The sequence below is a fragment of the Pleurodeles waltl genome, chromosome 1_1 (assembly GCF_031143425.1).
Source record: "Pleurodeles waltl isolate 20211129_DDA chromosome 1_1, aPleWal1.hap1.20221129, whole genome shotgun sequence".
NCBI lineage: Eukaryota > Metazoa > Chordata > Amphibia > Caudata > Salamandridae > Pleurodeles > Pleurodeles waltl.
In genome coordinates this window covers 907,938,996-907,959,643 of record NC_090436.1, presented here as the reverse complement: position 1 = coordinate 907,959,643, position 20,648 = coordinate 907,938,996, and the positions used below count along the sequence as shown (strand labels likewise).

At 47.0% G+C, this 20,648-nt stretch overlaps 1 protein-coding gene across 2 annotated transcripts in view; it reads right to left on the bottom strand.

Annotated features, from left to right (window-relative positions):
* Positions 1–20,648, bottom strand: part of KDM4C (lysine demethylase 4C) — a 1,395,856-nt gene that overhangs the window by 1,117,462 nt on the left and 257,746 nt on the right. For both annotated transcript variants that reach the window (XM_069230128.1, XM_069230129.1), the window contains exon 6: positions 5,615–5,664. In XM_069230128.1, coding sequence (XP_069086229.1) covers positions 5,615–5,664 — 50 coding nt within the window. The remainder of the gene's footprint in view (positions 1–5,614; positions 5,665–20,648) is intronic.

Here is a 20,648-nt window from a genome sequence, read left to right as displayed (position 1 = left end):
GCAGGGCAGGGCAACACGGGATAGGGGCGAGAGGGAGGGGGCAGGGCAACACGGGACAGGGGCAGGAGGGAGGGGGCAGGGCAACACGAGACAGGGACGGGAGGGGGCAGGGCAACACGGGACAGGGGCGGGAGGGGGCAGGGCAACACGGGACAGGGGCGGGAGGGAGGGGGCAGGGCAACACGGGACAGGGGCGGGAGGGAGGGGGCAGGGCAACAGGGGGCAGGGCAACACAGGACAGGGGCGGGAGGGAGGGGGCAGGGCAACACGGGACAGGGGTGGGAGGGAGGGGGCAGGGCAACAGGGGAAAGGGGCGGGACGGAGGGGGCAGGGCAAACACGGGAAAGGGGAGGGAGGGGGCAGGGCAAACACGGGAAAGGGTCGGGAGGGAGGGGCAGGGCAAACACGGGAAAGGGGCGGGAGGGAGGGGGAAGGGCAAACACTGGAAAGGTGCGGGAGGGGGCAGGGCAAACACGGGAAAGGGGCGGGAGGGAGGGGCAGGGCAAAACGGGAAATGGGTGGGAGGGAGGGGGCAGGGCAACACGGGAAATGGGTGGGAGGGAGGGGGCAGGGCAACACGGGAAAGGGGTGGGAGGGAGGGGGCAGGGCAACACGGGAAAGGGGTGGGAGGGAGGGGGCAGGGCAACACGGGAAAGGGGCGGGAGGGAGGGGCAGGGCAACACGGGAAAGGGGCGGGAGGGAGGGGCAGGGCAACACGGGAAAGGGGCGGGAGGGAGGGGCAGGGCAACACGGGAAAGGGGCGGGAGGGAGGGGCAGGGCAACACGGGAAAGGGGCGGGAGGGAGGGGCAGGGCGGGCACAGGGCAGCACGAGAAAGGGGAGGGAGGGTGTTGCGCAGGGCAGCACGAGATAGGGGAGGGAGGGCGTTGCGCAGGGCAGCACGAGAAAGGGGAGGGAGGGCGGGGCGAAGGGCAGCACGAGAAAGGGGAGGGAGGGCGGGGCGCAGGGCAGCACGAGAAAGGGGAGGGAGGGCGGGGCGCAGGGCAGCACGAGAAAGGGGAGGGAGGGCGGGGCGCAGGGCAGCACGAGAAAGGGGAGGGAGGGCGGGGCGCAGGGCAGCACGAGAAAAGGGAGGGAGGGCGGGCGGGCGGGGCGCAGGGCAGCACGAGAAAGGGGAGGGAAGGCGGAGGGCGGGCGGGGCGCAGGGCAGCACGAGAAAGGGGAGGGAGGGTGGGCGCAGGGCAGCACGAGAAAGGGGAGGGAGGGTGGGGCGCAGGGCAGCACGAGAAAGGGGAGGGAGGGTGGGGCGCAGGGCAGCACGAGAAAGGGGAGGGAGGGTGGGGCGCAGGGCAGCACGAGAAAGGGGAGGGAGGGTGGGGCGCAGGGCAGCACGAGAAAGGGGAGGGAGGGTGGGGCGCAGGGCAGCACGAGAAAGGGGAGGGAGGGTGGGGCGCAGGGCAGCACGAGAAAGGGGAGGGAGGGTGGGGCGCAGGGCAGCACGAGAAAGGGGAGGGAGGGTGGGGCGCAGGGCAGCACGAGAAAGGGGAGGGAGGGTGGGGCGCAGGGCAGCACGAGAAAGGGGAGGGAGGGTGGGGCGCAGGGCAGCACGAGAAAGGGGAGGGAGGGTGGGGCGCAGGGCAGCACGAGAAAGGGGAGGGAGGGTGGGGCGCAGGGCAGCACGAGAAAGGGGAGGGAGGGTGGGGCGCAGGGCAGCACGAGAAAGGGGAGGGAGGGTGGGGCGCAGGGCAGCACGAGAAAGGGGAGGGAGGGCGGGGGGCAAGGCAGCACGAGAAAGGGGAGGGAGGGCGGGGGGGCAGGGCAGCACGAGAAAGGGGAGGGAGGGCGGGGCGCAGGGCAGCACGAGAAAGGGGAGGGAGGGCGGGGCGCAGGGCAGCACGAGAAAGGGGAGGGAGGGCGGGGCGCAGGGCAGCACGAGAAAGGGGAGGGAGGGCGGGGCGCAGGGCAGCACGAGAAAGGGGAGGGAGGGCGGGGCGCAGGGCAGCACGAGAAAGGGGAGGGAGGGCGGGGCGCAGGGCAGCACGAGAAAGGGGAGGGAGGGCGGGGCGCAGGGCAGCACGAGAAAGGGGAGGGAGGGCGGGGCGCAGGGCAGCACGAGAAAGGGGAGGGAGGGCGGGGCGCAGGGCAGCACGAGAAAGGGGAGGGAGGGCGGGGCGCAGGGCAGCACGAGAAAGGGGAGGGAGGGCGGGGCGCAGGGCAGCACGAGAAAGGGGAGGGAGGGCGGGGCGCAGGGCAGCACGAGAAAGGGGAGGGAGGGCGGGGCGCAGGGCAGCACGAGAAAGGGGAGGGAGGGCGGGGCGCAGGGCAGCACGAGAAAGGGGTTGTGGGATTCCTGCCCAGCCATCAGATCTAGCCACAACAACCCAAAATATCAGCATAAGGGTTTCGGCTCTCCGTCTGGGGAAGATAGGAGTGTTTTCCTACTCATCTCCAGGGAGTTTTTGTTTGGGAGATGCCTGCCTCTGGCAATGGACGAGTGCGTTTCCGAGCTACAAAAGTCTTTTTGCCCCCTTCTCCAGGATTTGTTTTAGTAATACAAAAAGGGGTGGGGTTGGCATAACCAGGTACAAGGTCAAATACCCACCACCCAAATTATCACAACAGTCTTTCTGCCCCCACAGCACAGGGGGCACAGAGTGAGTATGCCTCAATCAGTCCCAGAGAATTAGGGGGTGGAAAGCTTGCTGGATAGCAGGATTCATTTGCACAAAAAACAGAATGGGGTCTTGCCTATACTGACATCAGGCCCCACCAGTAAAAACTCAGCCTTTCTGCTCCCTTGGGGACTAAAGCATCCCCATCCATATGGCAAGAGAGAGAAAATTGTAATACTTGTAGACTTGTTTTTCCTAAATGGGTCAATGGAGAGAGGCTAAATCCCAAAATCGCCTCTCTTGCCGTGCTGAATTACTGCACTTTTTGTGCTCAAGATCAGACACCACCTGGTGAAACCTACCAAAGCCAGATATTTCTGAAAACTAGAAACCCAGGGACATCCAGGGTGGTGTACGTGGCCAGGCTCTTGGGATGTTTTCTTATCCACAATACCCTGAAAATCTCAAACTTGGTCTAAAATCATGCATGTCCGATAGTAATGTTTCCCCACTTGTATGGCTGCGCCGAGTGCCCACTACCATTGACCATGGTTTGATTTGTGCCTCTTTGTGGATTCCCGCCTACTCCAGAAGTCTATGTCACAGAAATGTAAGAATGCAAGGAAAATGTGTGTTTTTAGCCATGGTTTGAGATGTGCAGGGCACTGTGGCTACAAAAAAGTCAATGGGATCCACGCATTGCACACCACCCTGGACTCCTCTGGGTCTCAGTTTTCAGAACTGTCTGGGTTTGGTAGGTTTTCAAAGCTTTCGGCTCAGCTTGCACCAAAAATCTATAGCTACCCAAATTGTAAAAAAAAAAAAAAAAAAAAAGAAAGGGCGTTTTGAGTAGAAACATTTGATCTGTCCATGTTGCATTTTGAGCCCTTTCCTGTCACGAGCAGGAGGTTCACTCTCACAAGTGAAGTGAAATTTTTATCAGAGATGTGGAGAAAACTGGATGATAGGAATGTTTTAGATTCCTGCTGATTCTGGAAGTTTGTCACTGAACTACAAGGAAAATGCACAATTTTAGACAAAGTTTGAGAAATTGCAAAGGCTTCTGGGTAAGATAACCTAGTGTGAGTCACACAAGTCATGGGTGTTTACTTTTCAGAAATGTGAAGATTTAATAGGCTTGTTTCTCAACCCTAAGCCCACAACAGAAGTAAAAACAAATCCTGGATTTCACTCAGATGCACAAAGTAAATTGTCTTACAAAATGCCTTAAAATGGTTGTATGACATTACCAAGCATGCTGTTTTCACACATGTAATACCACGTGCTGACCTTTACAAAGTGTGTAATTACATTGTGGACTTTTACAATGCATTTCGTTGAAGGGGGGTGGGGGTGGGGTGAGTACAGGTATACTAACACATTTTTATTTTGTGCGGGAACCTATGTGTGTATATGCAGATATTTTTATTTTGGGCAGGAACCCCCAACACTATCTATTTATATTCACTGAAAAAAACAAATGTTACAGGGACATTGTAATAAGGAATTTTTTTTTTTTTTTTAACTTTAGAAATTCACCACAAAACAAGCTTACAGGTACGTTATAGTTAGGTTTAGAAGTTACACGCACAAAACCATAGAAATTCAGCAGTTCTAGCTATACCTATCTCAAGAAACAAACTCATGCTCTAAGGTAACTGTAGCTCATGCCCCCACAACTTCCCATCAATTTTAGTGCAAATGTTGCAGTGAGATTATCAATGATGTCATAGAAGATTTCATGACTGATGTGATGGTGAGAGCACGATTTATAGTTACCTTAGGGCACAAGTTGGGTCAATTATTGACTACCAGGGCTCAAATGTCTAAATTAACTTAGTATATGCTTTGGTGAAGAGTATTTTAAAGGAAAGCTGAATTTTGATATATCAATATGAATTGGTATTATGCATTATCGAACTGTCATGATGTATGTCATGTTATCTATGTTATATAATTGCATTGTGTCTCTGGGATGTATGATTTGTGATTATTTGGTCTTCCGACTCTTAAAAAGGTGAATTTATTTTTTGATTTATGTAGAGATAAGGAAGAAAAAAATGTTTTGTTTCTCATGTCGAGAATCAATGACGTGCAAACTACAGAAGAAATACTACATAGGACATTTTGTCTGTTTTTGTCTACGTAAGCACATGTTCACTTTAAACCTATAGTTTAACATTAAAGTCCATCTGTGAACAAGGCTCGAAAGTACGAGCCGAAACATGTTGGGTCTGTGGTATCCTAGTGCAATGAATGAAATACATCATATATTTGCTGCACACCAAAATCAGGTGCCTGGCGTGACCCCTGTCTGCAGCGTATTTCCCTCCTAAGTCTCACCTTTGGTTTTTATTCTCCATACCTCTGTTTACCTCCACCCACCCAAAACCCTAAAACTCGCCTACCCTTCCTTTCCTCTACCTCACCCCTAAACCCTAAAATCACTCTTGCCTCCCTTTACCACTGCCCACCCCTAAACCATAAAACTAAGCTTACCTCTCCTCTCCACCTTTACCCACCCCAAATCCCTAAAAACACCCTTACCTCCTTTGAACTCTCCACAACCCTAAAACTAAAATCTCCCTTACCACACCCTACCTCTACTCACAGCTAAACCACTTTTTAAACAACATTAAAAAAAGTATTAAAAAAAAAAATACTTATCTGTTTGGTAAAAGTACAAATACTTATCTGCATGGTACCTACCTGCATGATAAAGATTGTGCTGTAAAGGATCAATGGTAACTAGTACGTGTTTAACAACAATGACTGTTAGGAGGGCAATGCAAGTTTTTAATAAATGTAATTTATTTTGTCAGAGAAAAACTATAAATCATTGTCAGTGCAACATGGTCATACAGCATGATCATCGTTCTTTGGAGCATTATGCACATCTTCCCATAACAATTGGACGCAATCTCAAATGGGTAATGCAATTTTTTTTTAACAGTTTTAAGACCTTTTACCATCTTGAATGTGTTATTGTGCACCATACAACAGGCATTATTCACTCTTAGGAAACGTTTCAAAATGATTTACCTTGTGCAAGTCGTTCTAGCCGTTTTCCATGTTCTGGGGGGACAGTATACCTAAGGTTAAAAAACAAAAACATATATTAAATACAATTGACGGTCATGTTTAAAAACAAACATGACAGGCAATCCTGTCTGGTGTAAAGCCAGCAAAGCAATGCAGTAACTTACACAACTTGATCAACTATGTAAAGCAGGTTTCCGTTGAAAGGTTTTTATTATATTTCCTTCACTGGCAAGAAGGAATGCATCAACCTTTAAGTTACTTTTATGTTAAAAGCAGATTTGTAATGAAGTTTGAAATTCATTTCCACTTGAGTGTAAAGTTTTTCACACAAATCATATTGCATGGTAATAGAAACTGTCATCTTTGTGCATTTTTTATTTAATTTGTTTAAAGAAAATATGGAAATACGTTACTACTTGTGACTCATCAGAAACTGCAACAAATAGCTACTTTGACCTTACACTCAGATGTCACTCCATCTGTTTGTCACAGAAAGCAGTTATTTCCAAACAGTGAAGATTTAAGGTGAGGGTGTTAGTTTTATTTCAATTTTCTGAGCTTCCTTATGGCAGCTCACACTAAAAGAACTAGGCCAGCGTACAGACTGTTCTAATTGAAATTACAACTGTAACACTCACACTTCAGAATAATGAATATCATAATTGTTACAACCTATTTTTTTATTAAAAAAATATGAGCCACAAAGATGGTGAAAAAGTGACATTTATGTAAATGTTAAAATTCATAATAAAATATATTGCACTGAAGACTGCATAGCACTGTATGCAGATGATGCTTTATTCTACGTGGGATGCCCCAAGGCTTCTATCCCTTAACTTAAGCAAATCTTTAAAGTATTTGGTGATGAGTGGGATCTGCAAGTGAACTAGGGGAAATCTGCAGCCTTACAAGTTAATGATACTTCCCAGGGGCATGGGTGACGTGCACAGGAGCTCCTTGGGGATGTATGTGACAATGGACTCAAAAAGATGTGGCAACTCAACAATGCCCCCTAGATAAACCAAATTTAATCCTCCTAACTCGCTCGAGATATGGAGCAGACTGTTGCACCCAGTAATGGGTCATGGGGCCCTTTTTGAAATGAAAGCCCTGCCCCAACCGCTGTACGCCCTCCTAAATAATCCCCATCTCCTATCTCGAGACTTTGTTTCCTCCCTCCAGTCTACTATCATTACCAATATATCTGGGTCACACTCCACAAACATATACAGTCGCCATATGACAACGGCTGGGCCTTGCAGACATTAGGAGATACTACCTGGCTGCTCAACTGTCACCCTTAAATGGTCACCCATTTGCTGAGAGAGCTGACTCTGTAGTACAACTAGAAGTGATGGCAACAGGTGTGCCATGTTCCTTGAGCCTCAATTATACAGCTAAAGGGTGCTTCAAGACATGCCCATGGTCACTAGAATTACCTTAGAGAGCTGGCGCCAGGCAATAAGAGATATGGAAGTGGCATGGTCAGATAAAGAAAGAAACCTCACCAAGGCACATGGTTACCAAATGTCCCTCAGCTGACTGGCTTTACTGAATGGGATAACACAAGGATATCAAGGGTGGGGGACACATTGGAAGCATCTTATATAAGGTCATTTGGTCAGATGCAAACAAACTTTGATTTGCATGAGATGTAATTCTTCCGGTATCTTCAGATAAGTCACCCAAATGATAGTTTAAAGGAACACCTGTAGGAAATTCCAGACTTCAACCAACTAGGCAATAAGCAGATCTCTAGGTTGTACGGGTCTGGGATTGTAAACATGCTACAGCCGATGCAGACCTTTCGAGGTCACTGGGTGCTAGACATGGATCCGATAGTTGACGATGAGTGGACTGAAGGAAAGATGGCAACCAGGGAGCTAGCGATCTCAGCGAAATTCAATTATTTCCAGAGGGTCTACTATATGCCGAACTGCTTTTATAAAATGACAAGTAGCCCCAGTCTGATATGTACATTATGCAGGGGGAGATGGGTACTTTTCTACACATGGTCTGGACATGGCCGATGATCCACACATACCGGGTGGAAATTCACGCTACATTGGCCCTAGTGATTGGAATGGGCCTAAAGAAAGGGCCTGTTAGGAATCTTGTTGGGGTGGAATGGTAGCTGGGCAGAAAGAAGAAGCTGGTAGCTTTGGGACTACTGATTGCCAAACAAGAACTTTCCTGTACGTGGAGGGTCACGTCAACTTCTAACATAAAGGACTGGACTAGATGCATGGACGCAGAGGAGAATATTTACCTGGGGAGGGGTTGCCTCAGAAAACAGCCAAAATACAGGGCTCTTGTGGAACGTCTTAGCCTATTGCTGTATCAGGTACACTCGCGCGCACCAACCGAAAAGGATGAGGTGTGTGGGGCACCTATGTGTGCGCTGTCAGACAATGTCACAGTTGATTTTTTGAACAGTGGGATGATGAGCCATGTTGTTTTAAACACTATGCATTATTCTTTAGTTTAAGGAAGGGGAAAACTCAAAACAAAAATTAAACATATAAAGAATAATTAATGATTACAAGTGTGCCGGTACATTAAACAAGGAATTAAAATATATAAAAGAAATAACGTTAAACAAAAAAATAATGTTAAGTGTTGAGATTCGTATTAGTTGTTTCATAATCAATCATCCATTGTGTGTATTGCTGTGCACAGCCTTAGCAGAAGGGCGCCTAGTCAAGAAAACCAAATCAAGAACTTCCTTAAGGAGTACATAAAAACTTCTAATTAACTTCTCTAGTTCCAAACACGAAGGTTTCGCAACATAGTGCAGTGAAAAATCCTAATTTATCCTAAGAGCATCTGCCCAACAACACTTGTAGAGGGAACTGCCTTTAACACTCCACTCACATCGCTGACCACATCCTCGATCCCATATTTACAAATAATATTTCTTTCACAGTCAGGCCCCCTCTTCTAGTAATATTTTCTGATCAAGTAGCAGACCCATTTAACATCGCAGTCCCTGGCTTACCAGAAAGTAAGAGACTAGATCAATCATCACCCAGTCCTGGAATAAAATTAATCTGAATAACTAAGGTGCCACACTGAAACTGACCACTTATGAGCATGGAGATGGCATGAAACTCTGTGCCACCAATTTTTATTCTTGGGTCACATCTGCCATGGTTTGTATCACTTGCTATGAAGTGCGCCACTAAACAGGTCGAGGCTGTATGCTCCCTTTAAGTGACCTGAACCTCTCTGCAGCAGGCATAGGATCATAAAGCCAAGCTCGATTATAGAAAGTAGAATAAGTCACTTACCTTTGGTAACTAGCGCCTTATCTGTGAGAAATGATCAAGTCACAGATTAGATACCTTAGAATTATCCCCAAGGGTAAGACTGGATCCAGAAATATTTTCAGGAGCAGCACCCCTGCGCACAGGAAGGTGGCATCGTTTGGCTCACCATGGCAGTGACGTCTGCGCCAGAAGTGACATGTATTGTTTTTATTTAAGTGCCAACATAGCAAGCACACTGACATCAGTTTCTCTTCGTGACTTTCCACACCAGGAGCATGCAGCCACGAAATACTGACCACTTGTGTGTGTAATTAGGGCCTTGAGAAGGGAACAGCCCTCTATCTATAAATCCGTTCACAGAGCGGGGAGGATGGATGAGTCTGTAAGGAGTCTCTACCAGATAGGTTGTTACCGAAGTAAGCCACTTGTCTTTCTGATAGAGACTTCTAGCCGCAGATTCCCTACTTTAGAACAGAAACTCAAGCAATCTCTCTCTGAAGGTGAGTCTGCTAACCTGATTTAGACTAGGAGGTCCTGCAGAACCGAGCAGGCAAAGTACCTGCCCGACTGACTTGACTGTCCAGGCAGCAGTGCTTGGTGAACGTTTGCAGTGAGGCACATGTTGCTGCCTGGCAGATGACCAGGGCCGGAACTCCACATGCTAACACAGGGGTCACAACCTTTGCTCGGGCGGAACAAGTATGCAAACTCTCAGGCGGTTGCTTCGCCGCCTATTTGTAGCAGATCGTAATGAAAAAAAGATTCATCAGGAGATGGTTCATTTCTGCACAGTTGCCCCTTTTATGGCTTTAAAGTATCCAAACAGTTGATCGTCCACCGGGAACAGTTTTGTGCAGTCAAGGTAGAACAATGCTCTTTTTGGGTCCAGATGTGGAGTTTCTCCTCTTTCTTAGAGGGATGAGGCAGAGCATAAAAAATAGGTAAGGTGACGGATACACCTTCGTGAAAGGTGAGCAAGAAGGATGCTAGAGTCTGAAGGACCAGTTTGTCTGGGAAGAAACAGACATATGGAGGCTGAGATGACAGCGCCTGCAGTTCACTGATCCTCTGGCAGATGTAACTGCCACCAGAAAAGGCATCTTGATTGTAAGAAGACCAAGAGGGCAGATATAAAGTGGCTCAAAGGAAGCACACATTAGGAAAGTAAGAACCTAATTAAGGACTCATTGAGGCAGAACAAAGGGAGCTGGAGGAGATCAGTTTTGCAAACCTTTAAGGAACCTATTTACAGTAGGGGACTTGAAGGGGGAAGGCTGATCTGGCAGCCACAGGAAAGTAGAGAAGGGTGATAAAAAAAACTCCTTAATGTGCCAAATGCAGAGACCTGCTAGGCCAGGGTAAAGATAAATAAAATAAATTGGGAAAGGAGTGCAGATAAAGCATCAACCTATTTGGGTGTACACCATGTCACAAACTTGCTCCAATGGCAGGCACATATCATCTTAGTAGAGGGACATCAATCTGCCAAGACAACATTACAGACCTTAGGCGGAAAGTTTAAAGCTGTCAACTGTAGCCGCTAAATCTCCGTGCATAAAGGCAAAGCATTGATATGCTTGGGTGAGAACCCTGCCCTGCTGTTGCGACTGAAGATCCACCACCAGTCAAGCAGTATGGGTGGAGACTGATGGCCATACTCAAGAGCTCGGGATACCAGATTCTCCAAGTCCAGTCAAGAGCAACAAGGATGAGTTGGGCCCAGTCATTCCCGATCTTCTTGAGAACTTTGGGCAGAAGTGGTATGGGCCGAGAGGCATACAGGGAGCCTGAGCTCCACTCAAGATGAAAAGCAAGTCTGAACTAGAGCCACTGTGGAAACTCCAGGGCACAGCACTGTTAACACTGCCCTCTCTCAGAAGTGGCGAACAGATCTAACCAAGGCTTTCCCCATTGCTGAAAGAGACCTTGCACTGGATGGACATGCCAGCTAGGCATCTTCGGCTGAGTTCGTCCACTTTAGTGCTCAGAGGTCTCGCCAGGTGTTAAATCACTAGGAGGATGCCTTGATGTGCGACCCATGTCCAGAGAGGTAAGGCCTCTGGTCAAATGGTCCCTGAGCCTACCCCGTCATATTTGTGGACACATGGCAGTGGTGTTGTCCAATAAAACCTGTACTAACTTTCCCTCGGTGGAGGGTAGGAAGGCTTTCAATGCCAGTTGGATCGCTTGGAGCTCCAACAGGTTGATGTGGAGCCCAAATTCTGCCAGAGATCAGCAGCTTCTGAGCTCCACCTCATTCAGATGGCCGCCCCAGCCCAAAAGTGATATCTGTCGCTACTGTCAAATATGGGTTGGGGAAGGGAGGGGGGTCCGCCGCTGACTCAATCACCATTTGTTAACCACCACTGTAGATGTTTTGCATTGCCCTCTGAGACCTCTACCGTGTTGGAGGGATTCTGCTGATACTGCGCCCACTGGAACTTCAGGTACCATTGCAGATCTGCATATGCCAGTGGGGGTGTGTCACAAGGAGGATGCAGGAGGCATGGGGGCCAAGCAGCCTCAAAGTCAGTCTATCCAGGATGAGACTGACACATCAGGATCATAGCCTGAATATCCTGGACTTGTTGCTCGGAAGGATAAGACCAAAACATCAGTGTCCAGAACAACTCCCATGAAAGGGAGCATTTGAAAAAGGGGCTGATGTGACTTTGGCACGTAGTGAGTGCCGGAGGTCTGCCGTACTATGGAGGAGGGAGAAAATCGCCTGGGGTGAGCCTGCCGCTTTCAACAGTCAGTTGTTGAGATAGGGTAAGACTGGCACCCCTGATCTCTGCAGACGAGCTGCAACAACCGCCATCTCCTTGGTGAACAATCAAGCACCAGTAAGGCCAAAGGAGACCACAGTACAAATGAAAGTGCTTGTTGCCTACCATGAACTGCAGGTAACATCTTTGAGCAAGCAGGACAGGGATGTGGAAGTATGCGCCCCGCAAGTCCAACACTATCATTCAGTCTCCGGGGCAGGAAAGACAGGACTTTAGCAAGCAGGAGCACTTTGAATTTCTCCTTTTTCAGGACGAAATTGAGAAGGCGCAGGTCTAGGATAGGATGAAGGCTTTTGTCCTCCTTGGGCACCAGAAAGTAGTGGGAATAACAACCACAACCTATTTCTGATGTCAGCATCCTCTCTATAGCGCCACTGGCCAAAAGAACCACCACTACCTACTGGAGTAAGGAGATATGGTCCTCTGTCAGCCTGTCGTAAAGTGGGCTGCATTGGTTGAGGGACAGTCACGAAGGGACGTCAGTAACCCCTTCAGACAATCTGGAGAACCCAGCAGTCGGATGTTATCGACCACCAGTAGTGTAGTTCATGGCATTTCCTGCCTCCCACTGGGTGCCCATGACGGTCAAAGGGCAAACTAAAGAGGCTTGGAGGATGCTGGGGGTGGTGGGGTTGAAGGACTGGCCCAACCGCTGGCTGCCTGACTCATAAGGTATGAGATTATCACATCCTAAGTCACACAGGAGCTGGGAAGCTTGCATGTCGTGGTTGCTGGGTGGGTTGAGACACAGCTGGAAGCCTCTTCTGTGGCCACAAAAGGGAGGTTAGTTTTCTATTGCAACACCACTGGATCTATTGTGTGTGATCCTAACATGACCAGCTCCACAATATTTCCTATCCAATCACTCAGATGAACTTGACAAATTCTTCGGGATAAAATCCTTATAAATGCTCTTTTTCCTAAAAACAAGAGCTTTTATCAGTCCTTTACAGATTTGCTGTTAGTATCAAGCTCTGGTACCTCACTGTATTTACACTTTGAGGACCAGGTTAATCTGCTGCTCAACAACACCAAATCTGAATCGCCGCTGGACCCTTGCCCTCTGAAATTTCTTCAGTTACAAGCTCTGAAGATCGATCTCTGCCTGACGTCCATCTGCAATAAGCCACTTTCCGCTGCCATTGTTACAAATCACTAGGGAAAAAAAACAATGGTCATCCCAGTATTAAAAACAGATTTCTGCTAACCCTTCTTCACTATCTATCTAGAGACCCATCTCGCTGCTGACTCTACCTGCTAAAATCGTTGAGAAAAGTTGGAGGGCAACATTCTCTTGGATGGATCCCACAGAAGTTTTAAACCAGTACATGGCAGTAGCCCTGCATAGCTGACCATCATTGATGACATCGGAACCACAGCACTTCATTGGTCCAGTATCATTCTGGTATTTTGTGTGTTGCATATAACAGTTTAAGTGGCCAATGATAAGCCCAGATCTGGAACCTGTGCTAACTGTGCCAGTGGAACCAAGCTTAACCCAACTAAAAAGCCCCAATCAGGGCAAAACAAGTCTTGGGTTACTTGTGCTACAGTTCAGGAGGGACCGATTTTAAAAGTTTGTGCTGGACTGTTCTTATTTGTGCAGGGTCAAGGTTGATTTGCTTAGGGCCGAGTCCAAACAGAAGCTGCATGGTGAGCAAAAGAACAATGGATTGGAAAGCTACCCCGAGAGTGCCAGTGGTTAGACTCAGTGCAAGCATACCTCACATCTCTTTTTGTGAGTTTCATGGTGTTTGTCTTGCTAGGCCTGTCTGTCATTCAAAGCTGACTCACACTGTGTGCTCCTGTAGCAAGTTTGGCTTTGCTAAGAAAGTTTTGATTTAATTCCTACTTCAAAGTCAGAGGTCAAGACAGTCATTAGTCCTCGCTTTCAGTCCCCTTACATTTCTACCTTATATGGAAGGCACCAGGGAGCTTCACTGAGCCCCACTATGTTTAATATATACGTGGCCTTGCTAGGTACATTAATGAGAGCACATTGCTTCTGGATTATTTCCCATGCTGACATACTCAAATTATCAGCTACATTACAAAAGATTTGTCACCATTCCATACAATGTTTACAATTGTATGACTTACATGGCTAACTGGATGCACCTTAAGTGCCCCTAACTCAGCGATGACAAGACTGAGATCTTGATCTTTGGCAATCAGTCTTCATTCTCGTCTCCCATGTGTTCGACCACACATCTGTGCCATACCAGTGACAGTGAGCTGAGCCCGAAACTTGGGCATCCTCTTTGTCAACTCATTTTCACCTCATACATCAATAAAAGTACTTCCACTTTTTTCTAATTCACAGGCTTCTATGGAAAATTCTTACTTTACTTCCCATAACATCACGTAATACAGTAGCACACTCGCTAGTCTCTTCTCAGCTTAATTTTGTCTACTCTATCTTGGCCTTTATTGTCATCTGGTTAAAAGGGTGCAAACTGTGCAGAATAGCACTGCAATGCTACTACTGAACATTCATACTTTGGAATCTATAAAACATCACTTGCAGGCACTTCACTGGCTTTCCATTAAAAAAAAAAAAACACACTCCACTTTGAGGCCACTTTGCTTCACTTGTTGGGCACTCTATTTCTGAGGCCCTTCCTACATTAATAAAATGTATTTTGGTATAATACACCTTGTACTTTACGTTCATCTTAATTGCCTTCATGGGCAAAGTGGCACCTCCTTCTCCTACTTTGCTGCCAAGGCATGGAAGTCTCAGCTCTGTTCCAAGAGGCTCATATATGACCACTCTCTGTTCAAGAAGCGTATCAAAACTTGGCTTTTCCAAAACGATTTTTTTCTTAGGGATTCTCAGTCTTCAATGCCATAACCCCAAATCAAACCATATCTTCTCTCCACGGCAGGGAATGATTTTTCTCAGAATGTTACTGAGTTGGGAGGTTTTGCACACCCCCAAAGATACATGACTGAGCATGAATACAGACCTTTCTCAAGCCCATTCTTACTCTAGCCACAGATATTTACTCCTGTCAGGGGAAGAGGTAAACTCATATCTACGATGACAATGGGGAGAGAACACCTCTCAGAACTGATGGGAATACAGGAAAGGATATTTATCCATTAGGATGAATATTATCCCAGTTACAGATGGAAAAAGAAAAGCATAATAAATTGTCACTGCAAGAGCGCTTCATATTTACACAAGTGTAATGAAAATTATGTAGAGTTCTGCATTTAAAACATGATCCCATGGGAGTGTTTAGGTATGAACAACAGAATTCCAGACGTATTCTGAGAACACAGTGTTGCCACTGTCCAGCTATTCACCTGTATCTTTTGTGAGTTCCCCCAAAAGAAAAATAGAGTATCTTCTGTAAATGTAAAAGGAAAACCACTTAAGGGTCATTTGGTTCAAGCTATAATGTGCTCCCCACACGTTTAATAAATGCTTCACCTCAGTAGACGCGCTTATTAGAGGTAAGAGTTTAATTTATTTATCGTTTTAAAATTGCTCTTTATTGGAGACAAGGGTTTTATATTGACTTTTGCAGGAAAGTACCCTATTTCTTGGCATGGTCACCCCCATTTTTTGCCAGCTGTCAGTGTGTTTGACTATGTCTACTGGAATCCTACTAACCAGGACCCCAGTAGATTTGCTCTCTCCTCTAAATTGTAACTTTTTCTTCCCACAATTGGCATACTGGACCCCCCATGTAAGTCCTTCATGTATGGTATCTATGCACCCAGGGCATTGGGGTCCCCGAGGTCCCTATGGGCTGCAGCAGTCATTCTGCCACCCATAGGGAGCCATGCAAAGGGTTCTGCAGGCCTGCCACGGCAGCCTGCATGAAACAGGTGCATGCACCCGTTTTCACTATAGGTCACTGCACCAGGTCACTATAAGTCACCCTTTTGGCAGGCCCTCTCAGCCCAGAGGGCAGGGTGCAGGTACCTGTGTGTGAGGGTACCCCTGCACTAGCAGAGGTGCCCCACAAACTCCAGATCCATTTTCCTGGACTTTGTGAGTGCAGGGATGCAATTTTACGTGTGTATTGGACATAGGTCACTATCTATGTCCAGCTACATAATGGTAACTCGGAACCTGGGCATGTTTGGAATCAAACATGTCGGAATCATACCTCAATATTGTTGCAAATATTGGAAGTATGATTCCATGCACTCTGGGGGCTCTTTAGAGGACCCCCCAGCATTGCTACCACCAGTCTTACAGGGTTTTCCAGGCAGCCTAGCTACTGCTACACCTCAGAGCGGTTTCTGCCCTCCTGCTGCTTGATCTCATCAAGCCCAGAAAGGCAGAACAAAGGATTTCCTTTGGGAGAGGGACATAACACCTTCTCCCTTTGGAAATAGGCATGACTGGCTTGTGAGGGGTAGCCTCCCCAAGCCACTGGTTTGCTTTTAAGGGCACATGTGGTGCCCTTCGTGCATAAACTAGCCCACCCCAGTTCAGGGACCCCCAGTCCCTGCTCTGGCACGCAACTGGACAATTTAAAGGGGAGTGACCAGTCACCTGTATATCACCACCTCAGGGGTGGTGCTCAGAGCTCCTCCAGAGGCTCCCTGGGTTCTGCCATATCGTTTCCAAGGTTGGCAAGAAACTCTGGGAGCATCTGAGTGGCCAGGCCGGTGATATCAGAGCCCCCTCCTGATAGATGCTTACCCGGTTAGGTAACCAATCCCCCTTTCAGGGGTCTGTCTCTTGGGTGGGTCCTCAGGTTCGGATTGCAAGATTCCAGCAGGATTCCTCTGCAATCGCCACTGGAACCGCAAATGGACCCTCCAGGAACCGACAAATGCTGCTACAATGAAGAAGACACTTTGTTTCAACGTCTCCTGCCAGCTTTGCAACATTTCCCCTGCCGTGCATCCTCAGAAGACTGCAACTCTTCACCCTGCACAAGAAGAAGAACAAATCTCCCTTGGAATGAAGGAGTCACTCCCATTCAACCGCAGGAACCTATAACAAGCGACGACCGGCTGCGTGGATCTACCCTCATCTTGAGCTGCGTGGATCTTGCATCACAGGTGGTGGCACAGAGTAGTACTGATCTAAACTTTTCCGAACGTCCGACCTTTCGGACAGACACTACGATACAGTTTTCGATGGGCTTATCATGGCCTATTCCTCCTAAATTTAATCTGACCTACATGATGCCATAAAGACACTATTGTCGGCTACTACGCTACAACTATCCGAAATTCTTTACCTGGATCGCCACAAGATATCGGTGGACTATATGACCGTTCAGCCTCGCATATATGAACCACTTTTCACCCATTAATATCGCCTTGAAAAAAGTCCTTTGGACGAAACACGTTTTGGCTGTTTGCGCAATGTACATACTTACCAGGAATAAAGGTCACTAATTGGAAGAACAACTTCATATGAACTTTGGACTCTCTTTACCATTTGGTTATACTGCTCGGACTACCTTCTGGAGTGCCTTGGTATTTTCCCTTAATGAGCTCTTGGTCCTCTGTGACAGCTGTCCAACTTTGGTGAAGGTAAGCCCTTGCTCACCCACGCAGGACAGTACCCCAGTGCACCACATCCCTTGCAGCTGCCAAGGCTTCTTTGCATCTCTTCCATGGGACTTGTGGGTCCTGTGGGACTCCTGTGGGTGCTGCCTCTGCTCCTGTGGACTCTCTGTGATGCTGAGGGTCCCCTGTGACCCCCTCTTCTGGGTTGAGCCACTCTGGGCCTTGCAGCTCCCCAGCAGCACCACTTTTCCACTAACCGTGAGTTTGCCTTTGCCAAGGCTTGTTGGTGGAATTCCTGCACCAACACCCATCTGCAATCTTCCTTCCAGAGTGGGACATCATATGCATCCATCAGGAACTCTTCTGCGGCTCCAGGGCTGCAGTGCTGACCTGCTCTTCATCACTGTCAACCAACTCCTACAACTACAGCTGGGTGGGTAGTAGCTCCTACTCCACTGTGACTCTTGGACTAGGTCCCCTCTATCCACTGGTCTTCTTTCTTCAGGAATCTACCACTGGTTTTCTTGCAGTCTTCTATGGGTGTCTTCTTTTTCTTGTTTTCCTCCTTTTGGGTGGTTTGGGGAAACTCCAGTGATTTACACCTATATTGCTGGTCGCTGGGGGTACTATGTTACTTACTTTTGTAGTTTTCTAGTACTCCCAGCTCCCATCTACACATTCTACGTACCTAGGTTGGGCTCCTGTGTTCGCATTCCATTTTTTTAGTAAATGGTTTGGGCTCCCCCTAGAGTCACTATTGGTTATTACTATTTGCACTGTTTTGTAACCTTTTCTTTGCCTATTACTGATTACTAGTGTGTATATTTAGTCTATTACTTACCTCCTATTGGAGGATTGCCCTACTAGTATTTTGTGGTGATTTGTTCCAAAAACAAAGTACATTTATTTCTGTACAACTGAGAGTTTTCTTTCATGTGTGTAAGTGCTGTGTGACTACAGTGGTATTGCATGAGCTTTGCATGTCTCCTAGATAAGCCTTGGGTGCTCATCCACAGCTAACTCTAGAAAGGCTGGCATCCAGACACTGCCTACACTTAATTAAGAGGGGAAACTTGGCCCTGGTATAAGGTGTAAGTACCTTGGGTACCCACCACACAGCAGGCCTGGTTCCAATAACTTTTCCATCTACTGATCCAAAATGGCTGGCGTTGAAAGCACTTGAGCAATGGAGATATATCTTCAGCACTTCTGGCTTATAAATGTAGTAAGCAATTAGGTCAAATTAAGAAAAGGGGCATGCCTTTTCGATGAGAAGATATAGATTCTAATGTATTTTTAGCCATGACAATTGAAGCTACACGGAATTACTTCCAAGCAGAATCACAAAGTAAGTCAGACCATTCAAATTCTTCCTGGGTCTTATGTTGTCCTGCATCTTACTGATTCCTCACTGTCCCTTATCACTGCACACATGTTTCTGAACAATGGGAAGGAATTACCCAAACTAACAAAGAAAATGCCTAATGCGCAAGAACCTTTCAAAACGTAAATGCCGCGAAAACTTCACTGACACTATGGGACACTGATAGAAAAAAATTTGGTGCCAAAACAAGAGTCACTATCACAAACTTTCAGGAGTTTTCTGCATGCAGACGCCATTTACCTTTAAGCTCAAAATGGTGCTCTTCAAGATGGACTACACGCACACCAAGCTTCATATCCGCAAAGTGTGAGAAATGTAAGACAAAAGTTTGCAAAATGTCTTCGGGAGGTAGAGCATACCTTTGATGGACTTTTGTTTTGCAAATGTCGAGACTCTGCACCCACGTGCTTCCATCAATGACCTTTAGGCAGATGGTTTTTCATGAACTGGTACAGTTTCTTGATGCACCTAATCTCGATTCTAGTGGATGTACATAACATCTGATAAACAAATGAAAGAATCCTGCCTCCACTTGGAATTGGCAGCCTTAGCTCTCAGTTCTCATTCATCTATTGAAAGGACCATGCATTTCCCTGCCCATGTTACAATATACCTAGAGGTATAGAGCAATAAAAAGAAGACAGGCACTGCATCATGACACTCTGTTCTGTGCACTGATGAATCGGAACTGGGTAACCTCTGGCCGCCCTGGAAGTTTTAAACAAGCAAGGGCGACTGTAACTGAGAAATAGAACTAAAAAAAAATGAAAAGCTTTTCAATGATGAGCAAAGAAATGTGTCAAATTCTCTGCCAGCCAACAAATACAAACTGGCTTATCTCTTAGAACGAATAACAGCAGGAATTCAGCACAGCTCTATTAAAATATATTTGGCAGTAATAGCAACATGCATTGGCTAGGCCTCTAAACAGAAAGTAAATTCTTAGTTCAAGACCATTTTTTTACTTTCCAAAGGAAATGCTGTCAACACATCCCTACATAATGCCTAACATTTAGTCAAAATTCCACCTAAATTACACGATCATTGCCAGCTTTCTTCTTTAGAACAAAACTGCGAGGAAGCCTACTCTTGTTTCTGCTTATATCCCTGATATTAGTCTTGTACAAAGCATTCTCATCCACTAAAACTCTATTCAAATAGAGAGGATCTTTAAAACACTACAAGCTTAAATAAAACTGGTTAGACGGTGATGAAGTGGATTACTTTTGCCTGCATCTATGTGCACGGTCTACCTATTTCAGCAGGTTCAGAACGTGCCCCGATGGGTAATCCAGCTTCTTCGGAACCAGGAAAAATCCCCACTATTTAATATTTTCAAACTTTTCTAACGAGGTAGAGGGATTGAAGCAGCAACAGAGTGTGCTTCCTCTCTGTTTTGGTTGTAAAGTTCGTTGTAGGAAGTGGAGCTAGCCTACAAAAAATTAACTTCTACATCCCCCTATTGATTCAGATGCAGTTTTCATCTTTCACATAGCTACGATGAGCAGAATTCTTTGCACATTTTATTTAAAAACGGTTTTGCAATTCTAAATGAAGAGGTTTGCTTACTTTCGGTAATGCCTTATCTGGTAGAGACATTTTCTAGTTGCGAATTCCTTACCTGTGAATTTCCCACAGGAGTCAGCTGGATGCAGGGAACTTTCCGAGCAGTATCCCTGTGCGCTGTTGGATATGATGTTGCGAGTCCTATTTGAGCACCACCTGGGTGCCAACATCAGTTTCTCTTCAAGAATTTTCACGCCAGAAGCTCAGAACCATAATGAACACTGACTACTGGTTCGGCAAAACTAAGGTCCTGACAGGGGAGTCCCTGTCCCTGGAAAGACATTCACAGAGCAGGGAGGATGAGTGGGTGGGTAAGGAATCTGCAACTAGAATATGTCTCTACCAGATAAGGCTTTACCCAAGGTAAGTAACTTCTTCATTTGATAGAGACTTCCACTTGCAGATTCCTTACCTGTGAACGGATACACAAACAATACCATCCCCGGAGAAGGGCCAGCGAACCAATATCATACTAGGAAGTCCTGCAGGACCGAATAGGCAAAGTACCAGTCCCTAGGTACCCGACTGTCCAGACAGTA